This window comes from Garra rufa, chromosome 17, assembly GCF_049309525.1.
Source record: "Garra rufa chromosome 17, GarRuf1.0, whole genome shotgun sequence".
Taxonomy (NCBI): Eukaryota; Metazoa; Chordata; class Actinopteri; order Cypriniformes; family Cyprinidae; genus Garra; species Garra rufa.
This window is the reverse complement of record NC_133377.1, coordinates 32,323,081-32,343,259: the sequence shown is the minus strand read 5'-3', so window position 1 is coordinate 32,343,259 and position 20,179 is coordinate 32,323,081. Positions and strand designations below refer to the sequence as shown.

General features: G+C 33.9%; 2 protein-coding genes across 2 annotated transcripts; both read left to right on the top strand.

Annotated features, from left to right (window-relative positions):
• Window positions 1-2,468: 2,468 nt before the first annotated feature.
• Window positions 2,469-6,071, top strand: LOC141290021 (uncharacterized). Its single transcript, XM_073822217.1, has 2 exons — window positions 2,469-2,547; window positions 4,637-6,071. Exon 2 carries the CDS (start codon window positions 4,706-4,708, stop codon window positions 5,588-5,590), a length of 885 nt encoding a protein of 294 aa, XP_073678318.1. The 5' UTR covers window positions 2,469-2,547; window positions 4,637-4,705; the 3' UTR covers window positions 5,591-6,071.
• Window positions 6,072-8,474: 2,403 nt separating this feature from the next.
• On the top strand, window positions 8,475-20,065 carry LOC141289791 (uncharacterized). Its single transcript, XM_073821982.1, has 2 exons — window positions 8,475-8,610; window positions 17,497-20,065. The coding sequence occupies exon 2, from the start codon at window positions 17,557-17,559 to the stop codon at window positions 18,724-18,726; it is 1,170 nt and encodes a 389-aa protein (XP_073678083.1). The 5' UTR covers window positions 8,475-8,610; window positions 17,497-17,556; the 3' UTR covers window positions 18,727-20,065.
• The last annotated feature ends 114 nt before the right edge of the window (window positions 20,066-20,179 follow it).

The window sequence follows — 20,179 nt, the reverse complement described above, 5'->3', positions numbered from 1 at the left end:
AATGTGAAATACTGAAGAAATCATTTAAAAAGACTTTCTTAGTGAGATGAGGAGCATCAGTGCCTGCAACCTTATGTTTTTCTTTACTTGGGGCTTGAAGGATGCTTCAAAATAGGAAACTTAAGCACCCATAGAGACTATAGAGTATTTATTTTCACTTTACATATCTTGAAAGTCCAATGTGTGTCTTAACAGGATACAAATTTAGCCATGTTATTTGATAGAATATTAGCCTATTTGCATTCCCTCATTCGTCATCATACATTTTAATGGGTAACACAATAAAGATAATCATAGTATATGTAGGCTACATTTCTCTTATTGAATTAAATGTTGTACTTTTATTGCCTATGTAGTTTTTTTTTTTTCTAAAATACTTGAGTTGTCTCTCACTTTAAATATTTCCTTCCTTTAAAAATGATTTAATCTTTCTGACATCACACTTAAGTGAACAGCATAGTTCACACGGAGGTAAGTGTATTCTTTATTAGTGTTCCCTAGTAAGTTTACATACACCTTGCAGAATCTGCAACATGTTAATCATTTTAGCAAAATAAGAGGGATCATACAAAATGAATGTTATTTTTTTTCTTATTTAGTACTGACCTGAATTTATAAAAATTAGCCTGTTTAAAAGCTTACACACACACTTGATTTTTAATACTTTGTTGTCATCTGAATGAGAGAGTTAATGATTCCCTTGTTTGTCCTGAACAGTTAAACTGCTTGCTGTTCTTCATAAAACTCCTCTAGGTCCCACAAATTCTTTGGTTTTTCAGCATTTCTGTGTATTTGAACCCTTCCCAACGATGACTGTATGATTTTGAGATTCATCTTTTCACACTCAGGACAACTGAGAGACTCATGCAACTATTACAGAAGGTTCAAATGCTCACTGATGCTTCAGAAGGAAACAATGCCTTTAAAGCATTTGAAGATCAGGGTAAATGTAACTTATTTTGTCTTCTGGAAAACCTGTAAGTAGTTTCTGTAGAGCAGTACTAAAAAAATGTGTGAAAAGATGGATGTCAAAATCATACAGTTATTGTTGGAAAGGGTTCAAATGCACAAAAATGCTGAAAATATTTTTTTTTTTTAGAAAAATGTTTTATAAATTCAACTAGTATTTTCTCTTGTGGACTATATAAACTTCTTTTATGTGAAATATCTTATTCAGGTCAGTACTAATTAAAATAACATGCATTTTGTATGATCAATCTTTTTTTAATAATTAAAATTTTGCAGATTCTGCAAGGTGTATGTAAACTTTTGACTGCAAATGTATGCTGAGATTGGCCTTCCTTTGCAAAAATGTATATTTTTAGTTTAGTGTACTGGTAGTATGTGTATTATATCAATATATTGGATTTTGGCTCATATTTTTATTGAACACATACTCCATATTTCTTTACAGTGCATAAACCCATAGCAAACTGTAAGTATGATGTTATGTTTACTTATCTGCAATACAATAAAAAAGATATAAAGTAGTTATGTACTAAAAGTGTGCTACTGTTACAATTAAAGTATACTTAGTTACTATTATAGTTACTATTATAAAGAAGTCGACAACTAAATGTATGTAAATGTAAATGCATTAATAAAAGGGGTGTTTCACATGCGCGAATCCAATATTGAAGCAATACACCGATTTGTAAACCACAAACAAAATATGTGACCCAGTACAGGTACATTGTAGCTATAGCCAACAATACATTGTATGGGTCAAATTTATCGATTTTTTTTATGCCAAAATTTTTTAGGATATTAAGTAAAGATCATGTTCCATTAAGATATTTTGTAAATTTCCTACCGTAAATATATCAAAACTTAATTTTTGATTAGTAATATGCATTGCTAAGAGCTTCGTTTGGACAACTTTAAAGACGATTTTATCAATATTTAGATTTTTGCACCCTCAGATCCCAGATTTTCAAATAGTTGTTTCTCTGCCAAATATTGCCCTGTCCTAACAAACCATACATCAATGGAAAGCTTATTTATTCAGCTTTCAGATGTATGAATCTAAAAAAATCGACCCTTATGACTGGTTTTGTGGTCCAGGGTCACATATGTAAAGCCGTGTGTTTGTAAACAAAACCAAAAAGCAATCATACTTCCATTTCTCGACTGTGTTCCTTTCAATTTTTGGCTTATAGGCAAATTTTGACTGTTTTTTTTTTTTTTTTTTTTTTTACAGTATTTCGTTTGCTAGATTAAATAGAATAGTTGAATGATCGATATGAAAACATTCCATACCTTTAAAGTAATGATTTTTCCATTTTTACACTTTTTAGAATTAGCATATTTGTTTTCAGCAGCACATAACTGGAATTATTGTACTCCTGTGTTCTTCTGCTATACAGTGATATAGATCAGGTGATTTGACTCGGTCACTTTACGCACGCACGCACACACACGCGCGCGCTTCTTTATGTATTTAATTCGCGTTTGCTCACTCCACCACAGTAGATGGCGCTGTGCCTTGATCCGTCGACGTCGAGCGAGAGATCATCTTTGCTGTTGTGAAAGCGCTCTGCGAGTGAGGTGAGTTGTATTTCGAATATTTTCTGCTTTTTATTTTGATCGAACGAATGAAAGTAGTCTCTTTTTTCATTAAAAAGTTGTCTGAGTCGGTTTAGCAGGTAGCTAAGAAGAACTGCACACATCTGTTCACATTTTACGTGCAACTACTAAAGTTCGCGGGCTTCACTGTAACGTTACAATGATGGCAGCCAGTCTTCAGCATCCGCTCTTTTATGCCTGTTTATACTGCACGAAATCCTGTGTATTTTTAAAACATTTCGACGAATTTTGCGTTATTGCACCGTAAAAATGTAAACACAAGTGGGATATTTTCGTCAGTGTTTTGTAGTATGCAAAATCTCGCGGTAAAAAACGATGCGGTTTTTTAGTGCTGTGATAAAGATGTCCATTTGCATCCGTTAAGCTTGCATGAAGTAGGCTAGCAGCGTGCTCGAACTTCTCTAGGCGAGTCGTTTTGTTGTCGATACTGAGATGGCTTTTTCTATTGTCTCGAGTCTGCAAACAGCGATTCAATCGATTCGTTCTGATTTAAAATGCATTTCTCACAAAATAAAGTTATATTAAAAAACACCAAGGCATCTCATATCCCCTCCATTTTTGTGGAAATGGTTTTTAGTGACCGCGTTTTAATATTTAAATTTCCGTGTGTTTATATACTATTCACGCACAGATTTAGCGCCTTCTTACTTAGCCAAGAACAGCATTTTATTCAGTTACGTGATTTTAATTCACTTTCCATATTTTTATACTGTTTTTACTTTTTTTACAAACGATTTTTAAAACTATATCAATAACGTTACCCTAATAGTTTAACTTAATATCCGTTGTGAATGAACTACATAAATGGGTTAAATGAAGTTGTTGAATGGTAAGTATTTATGTATTTTTACACAAAAATATATAAAAATAAATATAGCTTGTGTTTCACCTAGGCTTAAAGTCAGTTTTTTATTTTATTTGAGGTTTTATTAAAAGAGTTTAAGTTTGTGTTTTTTTTTGTTTTTTTCGTTTTGTTTTTTTTTCTCCTTTTCATTGTATTTTTTTTGTTTTACAAGTTAATTAACTTTGGTTTATAGTTTAACATTTCCACGTATGTAAAAAAAAAAAACTATTACTTTTTAAAAAAGAATATAAAATAAGATAAATTTGTACACAAAATTGACAATAACTTGTGTTTTTCCCTCATGAAAATACAAGGTACACAGATGGCTTTGCTTGTAGGTTTGTGCAAAAATAGTTTATTGTGGTAAAGGGTAAATTCTAGTTTTGGAGGGGAAATTATGAGTTGGCTATTCAAGAACTTAATTCACACAACTATATTTAAAAAAAAAAAATAACAACAATGCACCTCATATCCCCTCCATTCTTATGAAAATGTGTAAGTTTTTAGTGAGTGCATTTTTATATTTAACTATTCATGTATTTATATATAATATTAACGTACAGCGTTAGTGCTTTTTTTTCTTAGCCAAAACATAATTTAATTCAGTTGCATAATTTTTATTTGCTTGTTGTGTTTTTTTTTTTTTTTTTTTTTTTTTTTTTTTTTCCTTCCTTTTTTTTACAAACGACTTTTAATTATTTCAATTTAATTACTTTTAAACTATATCAATACCATAGTAATTAAAAAAAAATTATGAATGTACTACATAAATGGGTTCAGTGAAGTTGTTAAATGGAAAATATTTAAGTTTTTAAACAATAGTCCTAAGTGTCCAAAATGTGTTAATAAATGTAGATTTTATTTAGTTTATTCTAGTTTTAAAGTCTGATTTATATTAATTAATTTGAAGTTTCATTATATGGATTTAAGTTTGCCTTTTTTCCTTTCAGCGTACAATTTTTGACTATCAGTAGTAAATGTATTTAACTTATTTACATCTCTATGTAAAATTAATTAAAAAATAAATAAATAAGATATTTAAGGTTGTACACAAGATAAGAGTGGAAAAAAATTAACTTATGTTTTTCCCTCATTAAAATAAATTGTGATAAATAGTAAATTCTGGTTTTGGAGGGAAAATGATATGAGTTGTCTATTCAAGGATAAAAAATAAACTTTTTTTTTTTTTCTCTCATCTTGTTTCAGAATCTCAGCAACAAACAGACAAGTGTGGCACTGATACGCCTGAAGTTGTGAGCGAGAAGCTGCAACGTGATGGAGGTTGACAATAAAGGATCCGAGAGCCCCCTGCCCAACGGCAGCACCCATCCACCCAAACGTGGACGAGGCCGACCACGCGGGTCACTCAAAAAGACCACCACGGCCGAGGAAGTGCCGAGAAACAATGCCAGGCCATTGAAAAAGGTGGACTTCTTTTCCCCTGAGGTGGCCGTAAAAGCCAAGGTGAAGAAACGTGGTCGCCCCAAGAAGATAAAAATGCCCGGTAGGCCGAGAAAGGTCCCGCTTACTCCTGAGGAAGAGTCGGAGAGACTTCAACGGTTGAGTTTGCAACGCAAGCGGAGACTGTCAAAGCCTCTTGGAAGACCACGCATTCATCCCGTCGGCGAAGGTTCCAAGGGAAAAAGGGGAAGAGGAAGACCCCGTCTTAATGCCGCCGCCGAAGGTCGCAGTGGAAAACCTGGACGAGGCAGACCACGCGGGTCACTCAATAAAAAAGGCAGGCCATCGAAAAAGGGGGACGACTTTTCACCTGTAGTGAAACGTGGTCGACCAAAGAAGATAAAGTTGCCCGGTAGGCCGAGAAAGATCCCGCTCACGCCTGAGGAAGAGTCCGAGAGAATTCAAAGGCTAAGTTTACAACGCAAGCAGAGACTGTCCAAGCCACTCGGAAGACCACGCATTCATCCCATCGCCGATGGTCCCAAGGTGAAAAAGGCAAGAGGAAGACCACGCAAGTCTGGCGCCAAATCCGAGGGAGCCAAACCAGCTAGCGCCAAAGTCAGCCCTGATGCCGCCAACGGCCCTCCACGTAAGCGAGGGAGACCATCGGGCTCGCTGAAGAAAAAGAGAGGCCGTCCCGCGGGTACCAAGGTTGCAAGCGGAGAAAAAGAGGCAAGCCCAACCGTTAATCAAGAATGATGTGGTTTGAATTTTGAATAATGTTTTGCATAAAGTAATTGGTTTTTTTACCAAATGTCTTGTATTAATGGATAAGGCAGAGAAAATCTACAGCTGCACATGGTGTTTGAAAAGATTGGAATATAAAATGCTGAAGAAACCATTGTAAAAAGACTTTGAGTGAGATGAGAAGCATCATTGTCTCTTAACTTGGGTCTTGAAGGACGTTTTTCACCATAATAGGGAACTTAAGCATCCATCAGCGATTATAGGCTAGTTATTTTCACTCTGCAGATCTTGAAAATCCAGTGTGTTTTTCTATGCTATGTTGTGCTGGATGGACTGTCTTAACAGGATACAAATTTAGTCACGTTATTTGATAGATTTTCAGCCGATTTGCATTTCCTCATCATCATCTTACATTTTAATGGTTAACGTACAATAAAAGCAATCACATTTTATGTACATCTGTCTTTTATCGAATTAAATGTTGTACTTTTAATTGCCTGTGTCGTTTTTTTTCTAAAATACATCTCTCACTTTGTTCAGTCCTGTTATGCAGCAATATTTCCTTTCTTTAAAATTAATGATTTAATCTTTGTCATATTTAAGTTAACAGCATAGTTATATACTTATAGTATATTTATTATACTTTTAGTTCTAGTTTATCTAAGTATACTATAAGTGTACTAAATCAATTTATTCAATATTGCTCATATTTTTATTCAACACATACTCCATATTTCTTTTCAGTGCAAAACCTACATAAAAATATAGCAAACTATAAGTATGATCTTAATTTTACTTTGCAATACATGAAAAATATGTAAAATAGTTATGTATTCAGTTTACTACCATTACACTTAAAGGACACTTAATAGTTACTTTTATAAGTTAAATTCAACCAACCCAATGTTGAAGTTTATAAGAAAACAAATCAGCTTTGGGGTGAAATTTCTTTCCTTATAAAAGTTCATTTTAATAATCTTAAGTAAGTTTATTTTTAAGTAATTTAATTTAAAACTAGAATGTGATAATTCACAAGACAAGTAAAAGTATCCTTTTTTTAATTTTTTTTTTTAAATTACATCTTTATTAAGTAGGCTACAAGTCAAAAAAAAATTCTATATATTTGGCCCATATTTGTAGCTTACTTCGTTGATTGAGATGTGATTAAGAATAAGTAAACATTAATGTTTAATATGCTCAGGTAGGCATTATTTTTCTTACATAGCCTCCTATAACTTCATATAAAGTAAACTAACAGTATGGTATCTATTTTTCAGTTTAAAAGCAAATCTTAATAATTCAGGTATATATATATATATATATTCAAGTTTATAAGAGAACAAGTCAGCTTTGGGGTGAAATTTCTTCCCTTATAAAGTTCATTTTATTAATCTTTAGTAGTTTTATGTAGTTTATTTTTAAGTAATATAATTTAAAACTATTAAACTAGAATGTGATGATTTACAAGGTAAGTAAAAGTATACTTCTTTTTTTTTAAATTACATCTTTATTAAGTAGGCTACAAGTATACATTTTTTTTCTATGTATTTGGCCCATATTTGTATAATATAAATAATTCAGGTGTGTGTGTGTGTGTGTGTGTGTGTGTGTGTATATATATATATATATATATATATATATATTTTTTTTTTTTTTTTTTTAACAATATTGTTTTAATGTGCAACTGCAGTTCGATTATTTTTATATAAAGAAAAAATAACTAAAAAAAATACAGCTAACCAACACAATAAAACCATGATAACATTATAAAAAACATGATTTTTGAAAATTAAAAAAACGGAGTTATCTGTTTTTGCAAATAAACTATATATATATATATGTAACCCTGGACCACTAAACCAGTCTTAAGTCGCTGGGTTATATTTGTAGCAATAGCCAAAAATACATTGTATGGGTCAAAATTATTCAAAAATCATTAGGAAATTAAGTAAAGATCATGTTACATTAAGATTTTTTGTAAAATTCCTACTGTAAACCTATCAAAATGTAATTTTGGATTAGTAATATGCATTGTTAAGAACTTAATTTGGACAACTTTAAAGGTGATTTTCTCAGTATTTTGATTTTTTTTGCACCCTTAGATTCCAGATTTTCAACTAGATGTATCTCGGCCAAATATTGTCCTATCCTAACAAACTATACATCAATAGAAAGCTTATTTATTGAGCTTTCATATGATCTATATATCTCAGTTTTGTAAAATTTAACCTTATGACTGGTTTTGTGGTCCATGGTCACACACACATATATATATATATTACAGTCCGTATTTATATTATATGTTGTATATATTACGGTTTTGCCCCTTCTAATGTTTAAGCTGTTTTGTTCTTTCTCTTTCAACCAAACGTCCTCCGAGGTCCCACCCCCCATATCACTGCAAACCGGATGTTAGCAAACCTGAACGCGGCAAATGATTGAAAAGCAGAACGCGTTTCTGATTGGCTAAAAAGGGCGGGCAATGTTTTTCCTTTTTTCTTTCTTTCTTTTTTTTTTTTTTAATTGTGTGCAGAGACAGATGTGACATCTCAGGCGATCTTAGATGTATCTGTCAGACAATAGGGGCATTTCATGTGGTATTAAAAAATAGGTTTTTAAATAAAAATACTCAAAGGAGCTTTAATTCTTTTTTTCCATTCTAGAATGAACATATTCCTTTTTAGCAGCTCGTCATAATAGGAATTATTGTAATCGTGTTCTTAGGCTATAGAATGATATAGCTTACGTGATTTGACTCAGTCACATTGCATTTACACACGCATAGCTGCTTTATTTCTTTATTTAATTTTAGCCATACATTCATTCTTCTCGTTAGCGTTTGTTCACTCCGCCACAGTAGGTGGCGCTGTGCCGCGAACCGTCGCCGTCGGGCGATAGACGAGGAAGAACTGGCATTGCCTTTCAAATAATCACAGTCGCCCGCCCACTGTCCGATGCTGTTTGCATCGAAAATATTGTCGAATGCATGAAAAAGATCATCTCTGCTGTTGTGAAAGCGCTTTGCGAGTAAGGTGCGTTGTGTTTCGAATATTTGCCGCTTTTTATTATCGAACGAATGAAAGTAGTCTCTTTTTCCATTGAAAAGTTGTCTTAGTCGGGTTAGCAGGCAGCTAACAAAAATCGCCAGTGCCTCACATTTTACCTGGAACTACAAAAGCTCGCGGGCTTCACTGTACATGATGGCAGCCAGTCTACAGCATCCATTCTTTTATGCCTGTTATTCTGCATGAAATCGTGTGTGTTTTGAGATCATTTGGACCCATTTTGCGTTATTGCTCCATGAAAATTTAAACCCAAGTAGAATATTATCGTCAATATTTTGTAATATGCAAAATCTCGCGGTAAAAAACGATGCAATTTTTTTTCCATGCTGTGATAAAGATGTCCATTTGCATCCGTTAAGCTTGTATGAAGTAGGCTAGCAGCGTGCTCGAACTTCTCTAGCCGATTCGTTTTGTGTTGTCAATACTGAGATGGCTTTTTCTATTGTCTCGAGTCTGCAAACAGCGCTTCAATCGATTCGATCTGATTTAAAATAAATTGCTCACAAAATTATAAAAAATACCAATGCACCTTATATCCCCTACATTTTTACGAAATTATTTTTAGTGAGTGCATTTTTATATTTAAATTTGCGTATTTATATAATATTAACGTACAGATTTAGCGCTTTCTCTCTGTCAAAAACGGCATTTAATTCAGTTGCATAATTTTAATTTTCTTCCGTATTTTTTACTGTTTTTTTTTTTTTTTTTTTACAAACCATTTTTAAAACTATACCAATATTCAAATAATTTAACATAATTATGTCCATTGTAGATGAACTACATAAATAGGTTCAGTGATGTTGTTGAATGGCTAATATTTGTATTTAAACATAAAAATATATAAAATAATATTTAAAAATAATATAGATTTTCACCTAGAATTAAAGACTGTTTTATATTAATTTATTAGAGGTTTTAATGAATAGTTTGCAGTTTGTTTGTTTTTTCATTGCAGTTTGCATCTATTTGTAGTAAATTTAATCAAGTTTTATTTACATTTACATTCTTTTACTTTTTTTTTTTTTTTACTTTTTAATTTTACGAACTGTTTTTAAAACGATATCAGTTATATGTTATATTTATTAGAGGTTTCACTAAAAAGTTAGCTTTTTTTTCTTTCATTGCAATTTGTTTGCCTTTATTTGTAGTAAATTTAAGTTTTATTTACATGTTATTTAACATTTCCTTTTACTTTTTTTAAATTTTATTTTACAAACTATTTTTAAAACGATATCAATACCCAAATAATTGAACTTAATTATGTCCATTGTAGATGAACTACATAAATAGGTTCAGTGACGTTGTTAAGTGGTTAATATTTGTATTTGAACACAAAATTAAATAAAATAATATTTTAAAATGTTTATAATTTGTTTCCCCCAGATTTAAAGTCTTTTTTATATTATTTTATACCCTAATAATTGAACATAATTATGTCCGTTGTGGATAAACTACATAAATAGGTTCAGTGACGTTGTTGCATGGCTAATATTTGTATTTGAACACACAAATATAAAATATTTTAATATATATATATATAGTTTTTCACTCAAATTTAGTCTGTTTTATATTAATTTATTAGAGGTTTCACTGAATAGATTGCTTTTTTTCTTTCATTGCAGTTTTTGTTTTCCTCTATTTGTAGTAAATTTTATTTTGTAAATTTATTTAGTAAATTTTGTAGTAAGTTTTATTTACATGTTATTTAACATTTCCTTTTACTTTTTTATTTTACAAACCCTTTTTAAAACGATATATCAATACCCAAATAATTGAACATAATTATGTCTGTTGTGGATGAATTACATAAATAGGTTCAGTGACGTTGTTGAATGGCTAATATTTGTATTTGAACACAAAAATATATTAAAAAAAAATATATAGATTGTTTCACCCAGACTTAGTCTGTTTTATATGAATTTATTTGAGGTTTCACTAAATAGTTAGCTTTTTTTCTTTCATAGCAATTTTTCTTTGACTCTGTAAAATAAAAAAAGGAAATGAAAATGTTAAATAAAATGTAAATAAACAAACTAATTTACTACAAACTATTTTTAAAACAATAGCAGTACCCTAATAATTGAACATAATTATGTCCAGTGTGGATGAACTACATAAATAGGTTCAGTGATGTTGGTGAATGGCTAATATTTGTATTTGAACACAAAATTATATAAAATGATGTTTAAAAAAAAATATATAGTTTGTTTTACCCAGACTTAAAGTCTGTTTTATATTAATTTATTAGAGGTTTCACTGAATAGTTTGCTTTTTTCTTTCATTGCAGTTTTTGTTTGCCTTGATTTGTAGTAAATTTAAGTTTTATTTACATTTTATTTAACATTTCCTTTTCCTTTTTCTATTTTACAAACCATTTTTAAAACAATATGAGTACCCTAATAATTGACCATAATTGTTTAATAATTATGAACTACATAAATAGGTTCAGTAACGTTGTTGAATGTCTAATATTTGTATTTAAACAAAAATATATAAAATAATATATTACAATAAATATTGATTGTTTCACCTAGACTTAAAGGCTGTTTTATATAAATTTATTGAAGGTTTCACAAATTAGATTTTTTTCCTTTCACTGCAGTTTTTGTGTACTACGGAGCCTCTAACATCCCCTGTAGAAGAAAAAATAATTAATCCGAGGGTAGGGCTGTCGCGGTTAAGGAATTTCCCTTGCGGTAATTTTGAGTGGCTCAGTAGCGCGGTATGCGGTATTACCGCCATATATATATAATATATATAATTTTGTGTAGGCTGTTACAATGTAAAGTCATATTCAGAAATCAATAAACCGAAACCAAATCGCGTTGATACATGAAGTGAAGTAAACCGAAACCAAATCGCGTTGATACATGAAGTGAAGTAAACAGTACTTACATAGAAACCTAGCCAGAAAGAAATGCTAATTTTGAAGAAAAATGTCAGACATATTTAGAGGCTTTGTATCTGAAATCTTCGTGTATATAACAGTTATAGCGCGCACCCTCGAGTCTGACTGGACGAGAGACTTTCTGTCAGTATTTCATCTGCGTGTTCTAGGCGAGCTGTCAGTGAGTGCAGTTTCATTTTTACGCCACAAGATGGAGGCAAGAGACTATCTTTGAGTAAGTCTTTAAACCGTTCATTCAACTACACGTTCAAAAACGCTTATTTATTCAAAGAGAGACGTAATGAAACACGAAGTTGAAATCATTTTAACTTTAATCGCCACTTTTAAAGGCTCAGCTGACCAGCAGAGCATCGATGTTAAGACAGAGATTTCACTTTCCTTGGACATGACAAGCTAGTTTCACATACATACCTGACTCGATCTGAAAGACAGACGCAGGTAATCGCACAAGCTCAGTCGATCTCTCTCATTTGCTGTCTGTTTAGGCTTGTTAAATGCATATCTACTGAGCCTCATAATAAACACATTATGTTATCATTACTAACTTATTACTAATTTAATATTCAGCACACAGGCATTAAGTGCAAAGGGCAAATCCTTAGGAAAAAAGAAAACAGGCAAATATCGCGGTTGTTGCATTCCTCTGCGGTTATGCACGTCAATAGCGCGGTATTGCGATATTGCGGTTATCGCGACAGCCCTATCCGCGGGGACAGTTTTGCAATTAGTTCCCTCGGTTTATATCTACATATATATCTATATATATACAAAATCTGAGCGCACGGATTGGAAATTTATGGGCACGGTTTGTTAATCCGTGGGCACGACTTGTTAAACCAAGGGAACGGTTTAAGAATTCGTGAGTACGGTTTATAAACTGAGGGAACGAATTGCAAAACCGTCCCCGCGGATTAATTATTTTTCTTCTACAGGGGACGTTAGGGGCTCCGTAGTACGCCTCTATTTGTAGTAAATTTAAGTTTTATTTATATTTTATTTAACATTTCCTTTTTTTTTTAATATTTATTTTTATTTTAGGAACCATTTTTAAAATGATATCAATAGGCTAATAATTTAACAATTTTGTCTTGTGGATGAACTAAATAAATGGGTTTAGTGACGTTGAATGGCTAATATTAAATTTTTCATTTAGCAGATGCTTTATTTGTCTGTCTTATATTAATTTATAAAGTTTCACTGAATATTTTTTTTTCATTGTTTTTGTTTGCCTCTCTTTGTAGTAAATGTAAGTTTTATTTACATTTTAACATTTTTTTTTATTATTTTTTTTATTTCATTGCGGTTTTTGTTAGCCTCAGTTTATAGTAAATTTGTTTTATTTACAATTTATTTAACATTTTATTTTTTTTATTTTACAAACCATTTTTAAAATGATATCACTACCCTAATAATTTAACATAATTATGTCCGTTGTGGATGAACTACATAAATAGGTTCAGTGATGTTGTTAAATGGCTAATATTTGTATTTAAACAAAAATATTTAACATAATATATTAAAATGATTACAGATTGTTTCACTTAGACTTAGAGTCTGTTTTATATTCATTTATAAGAGGTTGCACTAAATAGTTAGATTTTTTTTTTTCCTTCGTTACAGTTTTTGTTCGCCTCTATTTGTAGTAGGGCTGGACGATATGGCAAAAATTTATATCACGATATATTTCTTAATTTCGGTCGATACGATATAATTCCGATATCGATATGGACAATATTAAAAAGCCTCAGGAAAATACTGTCGAGGACACACACAATGGATGTCTGTACCTACAAATGTCTGCAAACTGAATTTGCAAAGTCTAAAATACCTCCAGGCTCCTCCTATTAAAATTATATAATTTTTTACAATAAAAACTGTACAAAAAAATAATGTTCACTTATTATTTGTATTTAGCCTTTACAAACAAGAAATGTGAAATAAACTATCGAATAAATAAAACTCTCAGACTCAGCTTATTAACAATGATATATTTCCATTTAAACTAGAACAGGCTGATTATTCATATAAATTGAAACAAACAAACTGCTTCAGCCAGGATAAAGAAACAAAAAAACATAAAATAAAATAAATAAAGAGTGAGCAACAACAAAAACAGATTGCTCTGGGGAAGTTCTTTTGATAGACTTCCTACCAATCCAGAGGGTTTGAGTCACATCTGATTTGGCAAAAAGTAAACGTCTGTTCCCCATGCCAGTAAAACACCATTGAATTTAATTGAGAGAACTGTGAATAATCTATACAAATATGTATGTCTTGACTAAAGACTAAATTAATTCCCTATAAAATCGCTTAAAAAGGGGGAAAGAAATCATAATAAAATTATGCCACTAAGCCAACTAATTATTAATCCTCTTCCAGAAGGAGGTGCTGTTTCCCGCATTTTCCTGGTAACATTTGGACACAAAGTAGCGCAGTGGTCATGAATTACTTTATAAGGAATTATAGTAAAAATTAAATGAAAATGACAAACTTTTCTGAATACAGTACGTTTCCTTTTTAGACAAATTCATTTAAAGAAAAAAACAGGGCCACATTTTGACTGTGAAACGTGCAGTGCTCATGTTTATTTAAAGGGGCTATATGTAACTTTTTCCCCAAAATAAATGTAACAATAGCCTTTTTATTTGACCATTTATGACTCAAACATCTCCTGATGAGCATACTGACACCTTGTCAGCTCACAGTGGGTGCACCTATAAGCCTGTATCCTATTTTTCCTATTTTCTGTCGGGTCGGAAAGCGCGTTCCTGTTAAACGTTTCAGATCACTCTGCCACCACCGCTAGTCATATATATTGCAAACAAACTTAGTTTCTCAAACAATATATGTATTTGACTGTTCTTACCTCTGTAAACATAATGTTGACTTCTTTGCAGCGGATGACTTGTGAAGTGTGTACGTATGAGCGCGCGCTGCAAGAGCGAGCAGAAAGGAAGAGCAGTTCCGTTTTTTGGCCACAGGTGTCAGTCGCGAGTTTAAATTTCAGAAAGTTACATATAGCCCCTTTAACGATGTCAAAGCCTTTTTGAAAATCTATTTGAAGCGGCCAGCGCTGATATTATGGCGAGTATTTGCATGAACTGTGTATAACTTAGCAATGGCAGAGTTTATCCGAACTTAAAAAGCCGAACCACTTCCACGCCACTGAATTAGTCTTTCTTCTCTTATCAACTATTTCGTCTGCCTTCTTACTTGTGGAAGCTTGTTCATCCACATCTGTATTGCGGTCAGGGGTACTCATTTTGTAGCTAAAAATTTCCGTGACGGGGCTTAACCAAATACTGCTGAGCACTGGCAGCGTGTCTGTGATGTACGTCATGACGCAATTCTGTTCTGCTCTTTCTGATGGCTGCATATATATGCATGCAAATGTATATCGGAAATGGGTTTAAAAATTGTATCACCGTTATTGAAAATTCTATCGCGATATATATCGATATCGAATTATTGTCCAGCCCTAATTTGTAGTAAATTTAAGTTTTATTTACATTTACGTCCTTCTACTTTTTTTTTTTTTTTTTTTTTTTTTTTTTTGTAGTTTTACATTTTTTTAAACCTACAGTCAGGTCCATATATATTTGGACACTGACACACTTTTCATAATTTCGGCTCTGTATGCCACTAGAATAGTTTTAAAAATGATACAATCAAGATGAAATTGAAGTGCAGACTTTAAGCTTTAATTGAAGGGGTTGAACAAAAATATAACACAAAACGCTAAGGAATTACAACCTTTTTTATACACAGACCCCCCATTTTCAGGGGCTCATAAGTAATTGGACAAATAAATATAATCATAAATAAAATGTTCCTTTTTAATATTTTGTTGATAATCCTTTGCAGGCAATGACTGTCTTAAGTCTCAACTCATGGACATCATCATAGACTGGGTTTCCTCCTTTGTGGTGCTTTGCCAGGCCTTTACTGCAGCTGACTTCAGTTGTTGTTGGTTTGTGGGTCTTTCTGCCTTTAGTTTTGTCTTCAGCAAGTGACATGCATGCTCAATCAATTTGAAATCAGAAGATTGACTTGGCCATTGCAGAATATTCCACTTTTTACCTTTAAAAACTGGGTTGCTTTTGCTGAATGTTTTAGGTCATCGTCCATTTGTACTATGAAGAGCCGCACAAACAACTTTGCTCCATTTAACTGAATCTGGGCACGGGCAGACAGTATATCCCTATACACCTCAGAATTCTTCCGGCTGCTTCTGTCTTCTGTCACATCATCACTAAACACCGGTAACCCAGTGCCACTGGAAGCCATGCTCATGCCAGTACACTGCTCCACCATGTTCACAGATGATGATGTTGTAGGCTTTGGATCATGAGCTGTTCCAAGCCTTCTCCATACTTTTTTTCTTCCCGTCATTCTGGTACATGTTGATTTTAATTTCAGCAGTCCAAAAAATGCTTCCAGAAGTGGTCTGGCTTTTATAAATGTTTTTTGAGTCTAATCTGGTCTTGTTTGCACCTTGTGGTAAACCCTCTCTATTTTGCTCTGGTGAAGTCTTCTCTTGATAGTAGACTTTGACAGTGACACCTACCTCCTGGAGAGTATTCTTCACTTGGTTGGATGTTGTAAAATGTTTTATTACCATGGAGAGGATCATCCAATCATCCACCACACTGTCGTCTTTTGTGAACATCCAGGCCTTTTTATGTTGCTGAGCTCACCAGTGTGTTATTTTTCTTCTCGGAATTCACCAAACTGTTGATTTGGCCACTCCTAATGTTCCTGCTTTCTCTCTGATGCATTTCTTTTGTTTTTGAAGCCTAACAATTATCTGTTTTACTTGCATGCAGAGCTCCTTTGACCGCATGATGGGTTCAGAGCAACAGCTTCCAAATACAAATGGCACACTTAGAATCAGCTTCAAACCTTTTACCTGGTTAATTGATGTAGAAAAAATGAAGGAATAGCCCACAACTGTCCATGAAACAGCTTTTGAGTCAACTGTCCAATTACTTATGGTCCCTTAAAAAAGGGGGAGGTACATATTAAAGAGCTGTAATTCCTTAACCTTTCTACCAATTTGATGAGACTGCCCTAAAAATGAAAGTTCAGAGTGTGCACTTTAAGCCCATATTCATTGTATAACTGTAACTTGAATATGTTTTGGTCAACAGCTAAAATAATAAAATTTGTGTCAGTGTCCAAATATATATGGACCTGACTGTATATCAATACCCTAACAATTTAACAATTTTGTCCATTGTGGATGAAGTGCATAAATGGGTTCAGTGACGTTTCTGAATGGTTTATATTTGTATTTAAACACAAAAATATAAAGTTATATAAAATATATTTTGTTTCACCTAGACTAAAGTCTGTTTTTTATTTTTTTTTATTTTACAAACCATTTTTTAAAGAATATCAATACGTTTAACAAAATTATGTCCATTGTCCATTGGATAAACTACATAAATAGGTTCAGGGACATTGCTGAATGGCTGATATTTGTATTTAAACACAAATATAAAAAATAAATATAGATTTTCACTTAAACTTAAAGTCTGTTTTATATTAATATATTAGAGGTTTTACTGAATATTAGCTTTTTTTTCTTTCATTGCAGGTTTTGTTTGCCACTTTACAATAAATTTATTTAACTTTTATTTACATTTTATTTAACATTTCCACCTATGTAAACATTTTTCAAAGATTGTAAAATAAGACAATTAAGGTTGTACGCAAGACAGGGTGAATAAAAAAAAATTGAGAATAACTTATGTCTTTCTCCTATAAAAATACAAGGTAATGTTTAAGTTTGCACAAAAATATTTATTCATTGTGGAAAATGGTAAATTCTGGTTTTGGAGGGAAAACGATATGAGGTGTCTATCAAGTACCTAATTCAAATAGTGTTTTGTATCTTCATCTCAGACCTTTTTTCCCCTCTCTCATCTTGTTGTTTTCAGAATCTCAGCACTGAACCGACAAGTGTGGCACTGAAGTTGTGAGCGAGAAGCTGCAACATAATGGAGGTTGAGAATAAAGAAGGATCCGAAAGCCCTCTGCCCAACGGAAGCACCCATCCACCCAAACGTGGACGAGGCCGACCACGCGGGTCGCTCAACAAGAAGTTCACTACCGAGAAAGCGCCGACGCACAATGCCAGGCCATCGAAAAAAGTGGACTTCTTTTCTCCAGAAGTAGTCATAAAGGCCAAGGTGAAGAAACGTGGCCGACCAAAGAAGATAAAAATGCCCGGCAGGCCGAGAAAAATCCCCCTCACGCCTGAGGAAGAATCAGAGAGACTTCAAAGGTTGAGTGTACAGCGCAAGCGGAGACTGTCAAAGCCCCTTGGAAGACCCCGCATTCACCCCGTCGGCGAAGGTCCCCAGGTAAAAAGGGGAAGAGGAAGACCACCCAAGTATGCTGGTAAATCTGGTGGAGACAAACAAGCTAGTGTGGAAATCAGCATCGATTCCGCCAATGGCCCTCCACGGAAGAGAGGGAGGCCATCAGGCTCGCTGAAGAGGAAGAGGGGTCGGCCCGCAGGTTCTGCCAAGGTTGCCAAGATCGCCAGGTCCTCGGACGGAACCCCAAAAAAGAGAGGCCGCCCTCCGGGCTCTCCCAACAAGGCGGCGAAGATTCAGCGGGCTGACGGATCTCCTCGTAAGAGAGGCCGACCCCCAGGCACCGGCGCCGGCCCCAAACTGAAGGTCATTCAACGAAACCCCGACGGAACTCCTCGCAAGAGAGGCCGACCTCCAGGTACTGGCAAAAAAGTCAAGATTGTCGAAAAGAAAGTCGGTGACTCTCCTCGCAAGAGAGGCCGACCTCCAGGTACCGGCAAAGGCAAGGCTCGTACCGCAGAAGGTGGAGAGTCGGGAGGCGAGAACGCCGACGGCACTCCGCGCCGCAAGAGAGGACGTCCAAGCAAAGCCAGACTCGCAGTCGTGCTCGAAAAACTCCCCACGGATGAAGACGAAGAGGAGACAGACGCCCCCTCTCCCAAACAATCCCGCACCTCTGATGATTCGTCGCAAAATCCAAACGACGATGACGAAGACACCAGGGCGAGCGAGAACGACGCAGACCCAGAAGACGAAGAGGAAGACGATGACGACGACGCCATTGATTGTTCAAAAGTCAACAACACAAGTGAAAACGAGATGGTGGGCAAGTTCAAAAAAAAGAAATAAAACCAAGATAAGGGGCTTCATTGAAAATTGGTGGGTATATTTTTCAAAGGGTTTTAATAGGCTATGTCAATTTTTTTTTTTTTTATCTGACAAAGTGTGCTTTTGATGTTGCCTGCCATGCCAGACTGTATTTTTCCCCTCTGTTTTTCTCTCCCTTTTAATTTGAAGCTCATTATCTGAAATGTTTGCTCACAGTCTGATTGAGCACAATTGACTTTTTCCTTTATTTTTATTTTTTTTTGCATGTAAAAAATGTTTTGTTAAAGCATGCAAACTTGAAGGACAAGTATGTAGCCTGTTAACATCATGGGATCCAAAAAGATGATGCACAATTAACGGTCCAGTTGAAAACCATGCTAAGCACACCTTATATATGTTACTAATGGCTTGTGCCAATAATTTCAGAGCAACTACCAAACCAGACTGTTTGAGATCTATCTTCATACCTGTGCAGTAGTCTGTGTGCACAGGGGTTTTAAAGTACTCGAGGCTAATTTTTAAACTTAAAGCGCCCGGATGGATTTTAGTCGATGTAGTAGTGGCTGTGAAACTTGCAGCTTTTTCCGAGGATGACGGTTAAAGTGCACCTTTGCTGTAGTTTGATTTCTTTTATCATTGTCGGTTCGTTCATTCTTCAGCTCTGTAAAATCAGTCCCGCCGAGTTCAGTGTTTTATAGTGAAACGGTCTTATTTTATGCTTTGTATCATCAGATCTTTGTCTGATAGTTCAGTCATAGGTGTTGAGTGCTTAGTTTACGACACCCCCCTTATTTTTGCTAAACTATTGTGATTGCTTCGTTTTTAAGACATGACGTTGTTTTTCAAAATGTGAATACATACGAATTCTGCTTTGATAGTAGGCTCACGGTCCCCGGTTTTTAATTTTCATATCATTTAAGGCTTTTTATATACATTTCTTGTTGCTCCTGTCTTTTGAACTTTCCCTCATGTAACCGTTTTATGTTTTCCCCGTCTTGATTTGCTTAGTTCGTGTACGAGCGTAGACCTCTCTTGCTATAAACCGTAGATCTTGTCTTGATTAATTTTCATGTATGATTTAGTTTTAATCTGTATGTACCAGTAGCTGCTGAAAACAGATTGTTTTAGCTGAGATCGTGCATCTAGAGATGTTCTTTCATGTTAATAAAACAGTTACTGTTCAGACATGATGGTTCAATAGACATTAAGTGCATTTCATGTACACGCTTTCGAATTAGGTTACTCATCTGTGCTGTAGTACGAAACATTTCTGTATCGCCGCTTTGTATGATTCATTTCACTTTGTGATTTGGATGAGCATTGTTGCTGATTAATAACCAATTAAATCATACCATATTCACCAAGTCTTCTTGTGCTTTTCATTTACTACAGAGTTGCAACTCTCATTTTGGAAGAAGCTTTACTCCCGTTTCCCCACCCGCTCACAAATAAAAAAAAAAACTACAGAGGAGCG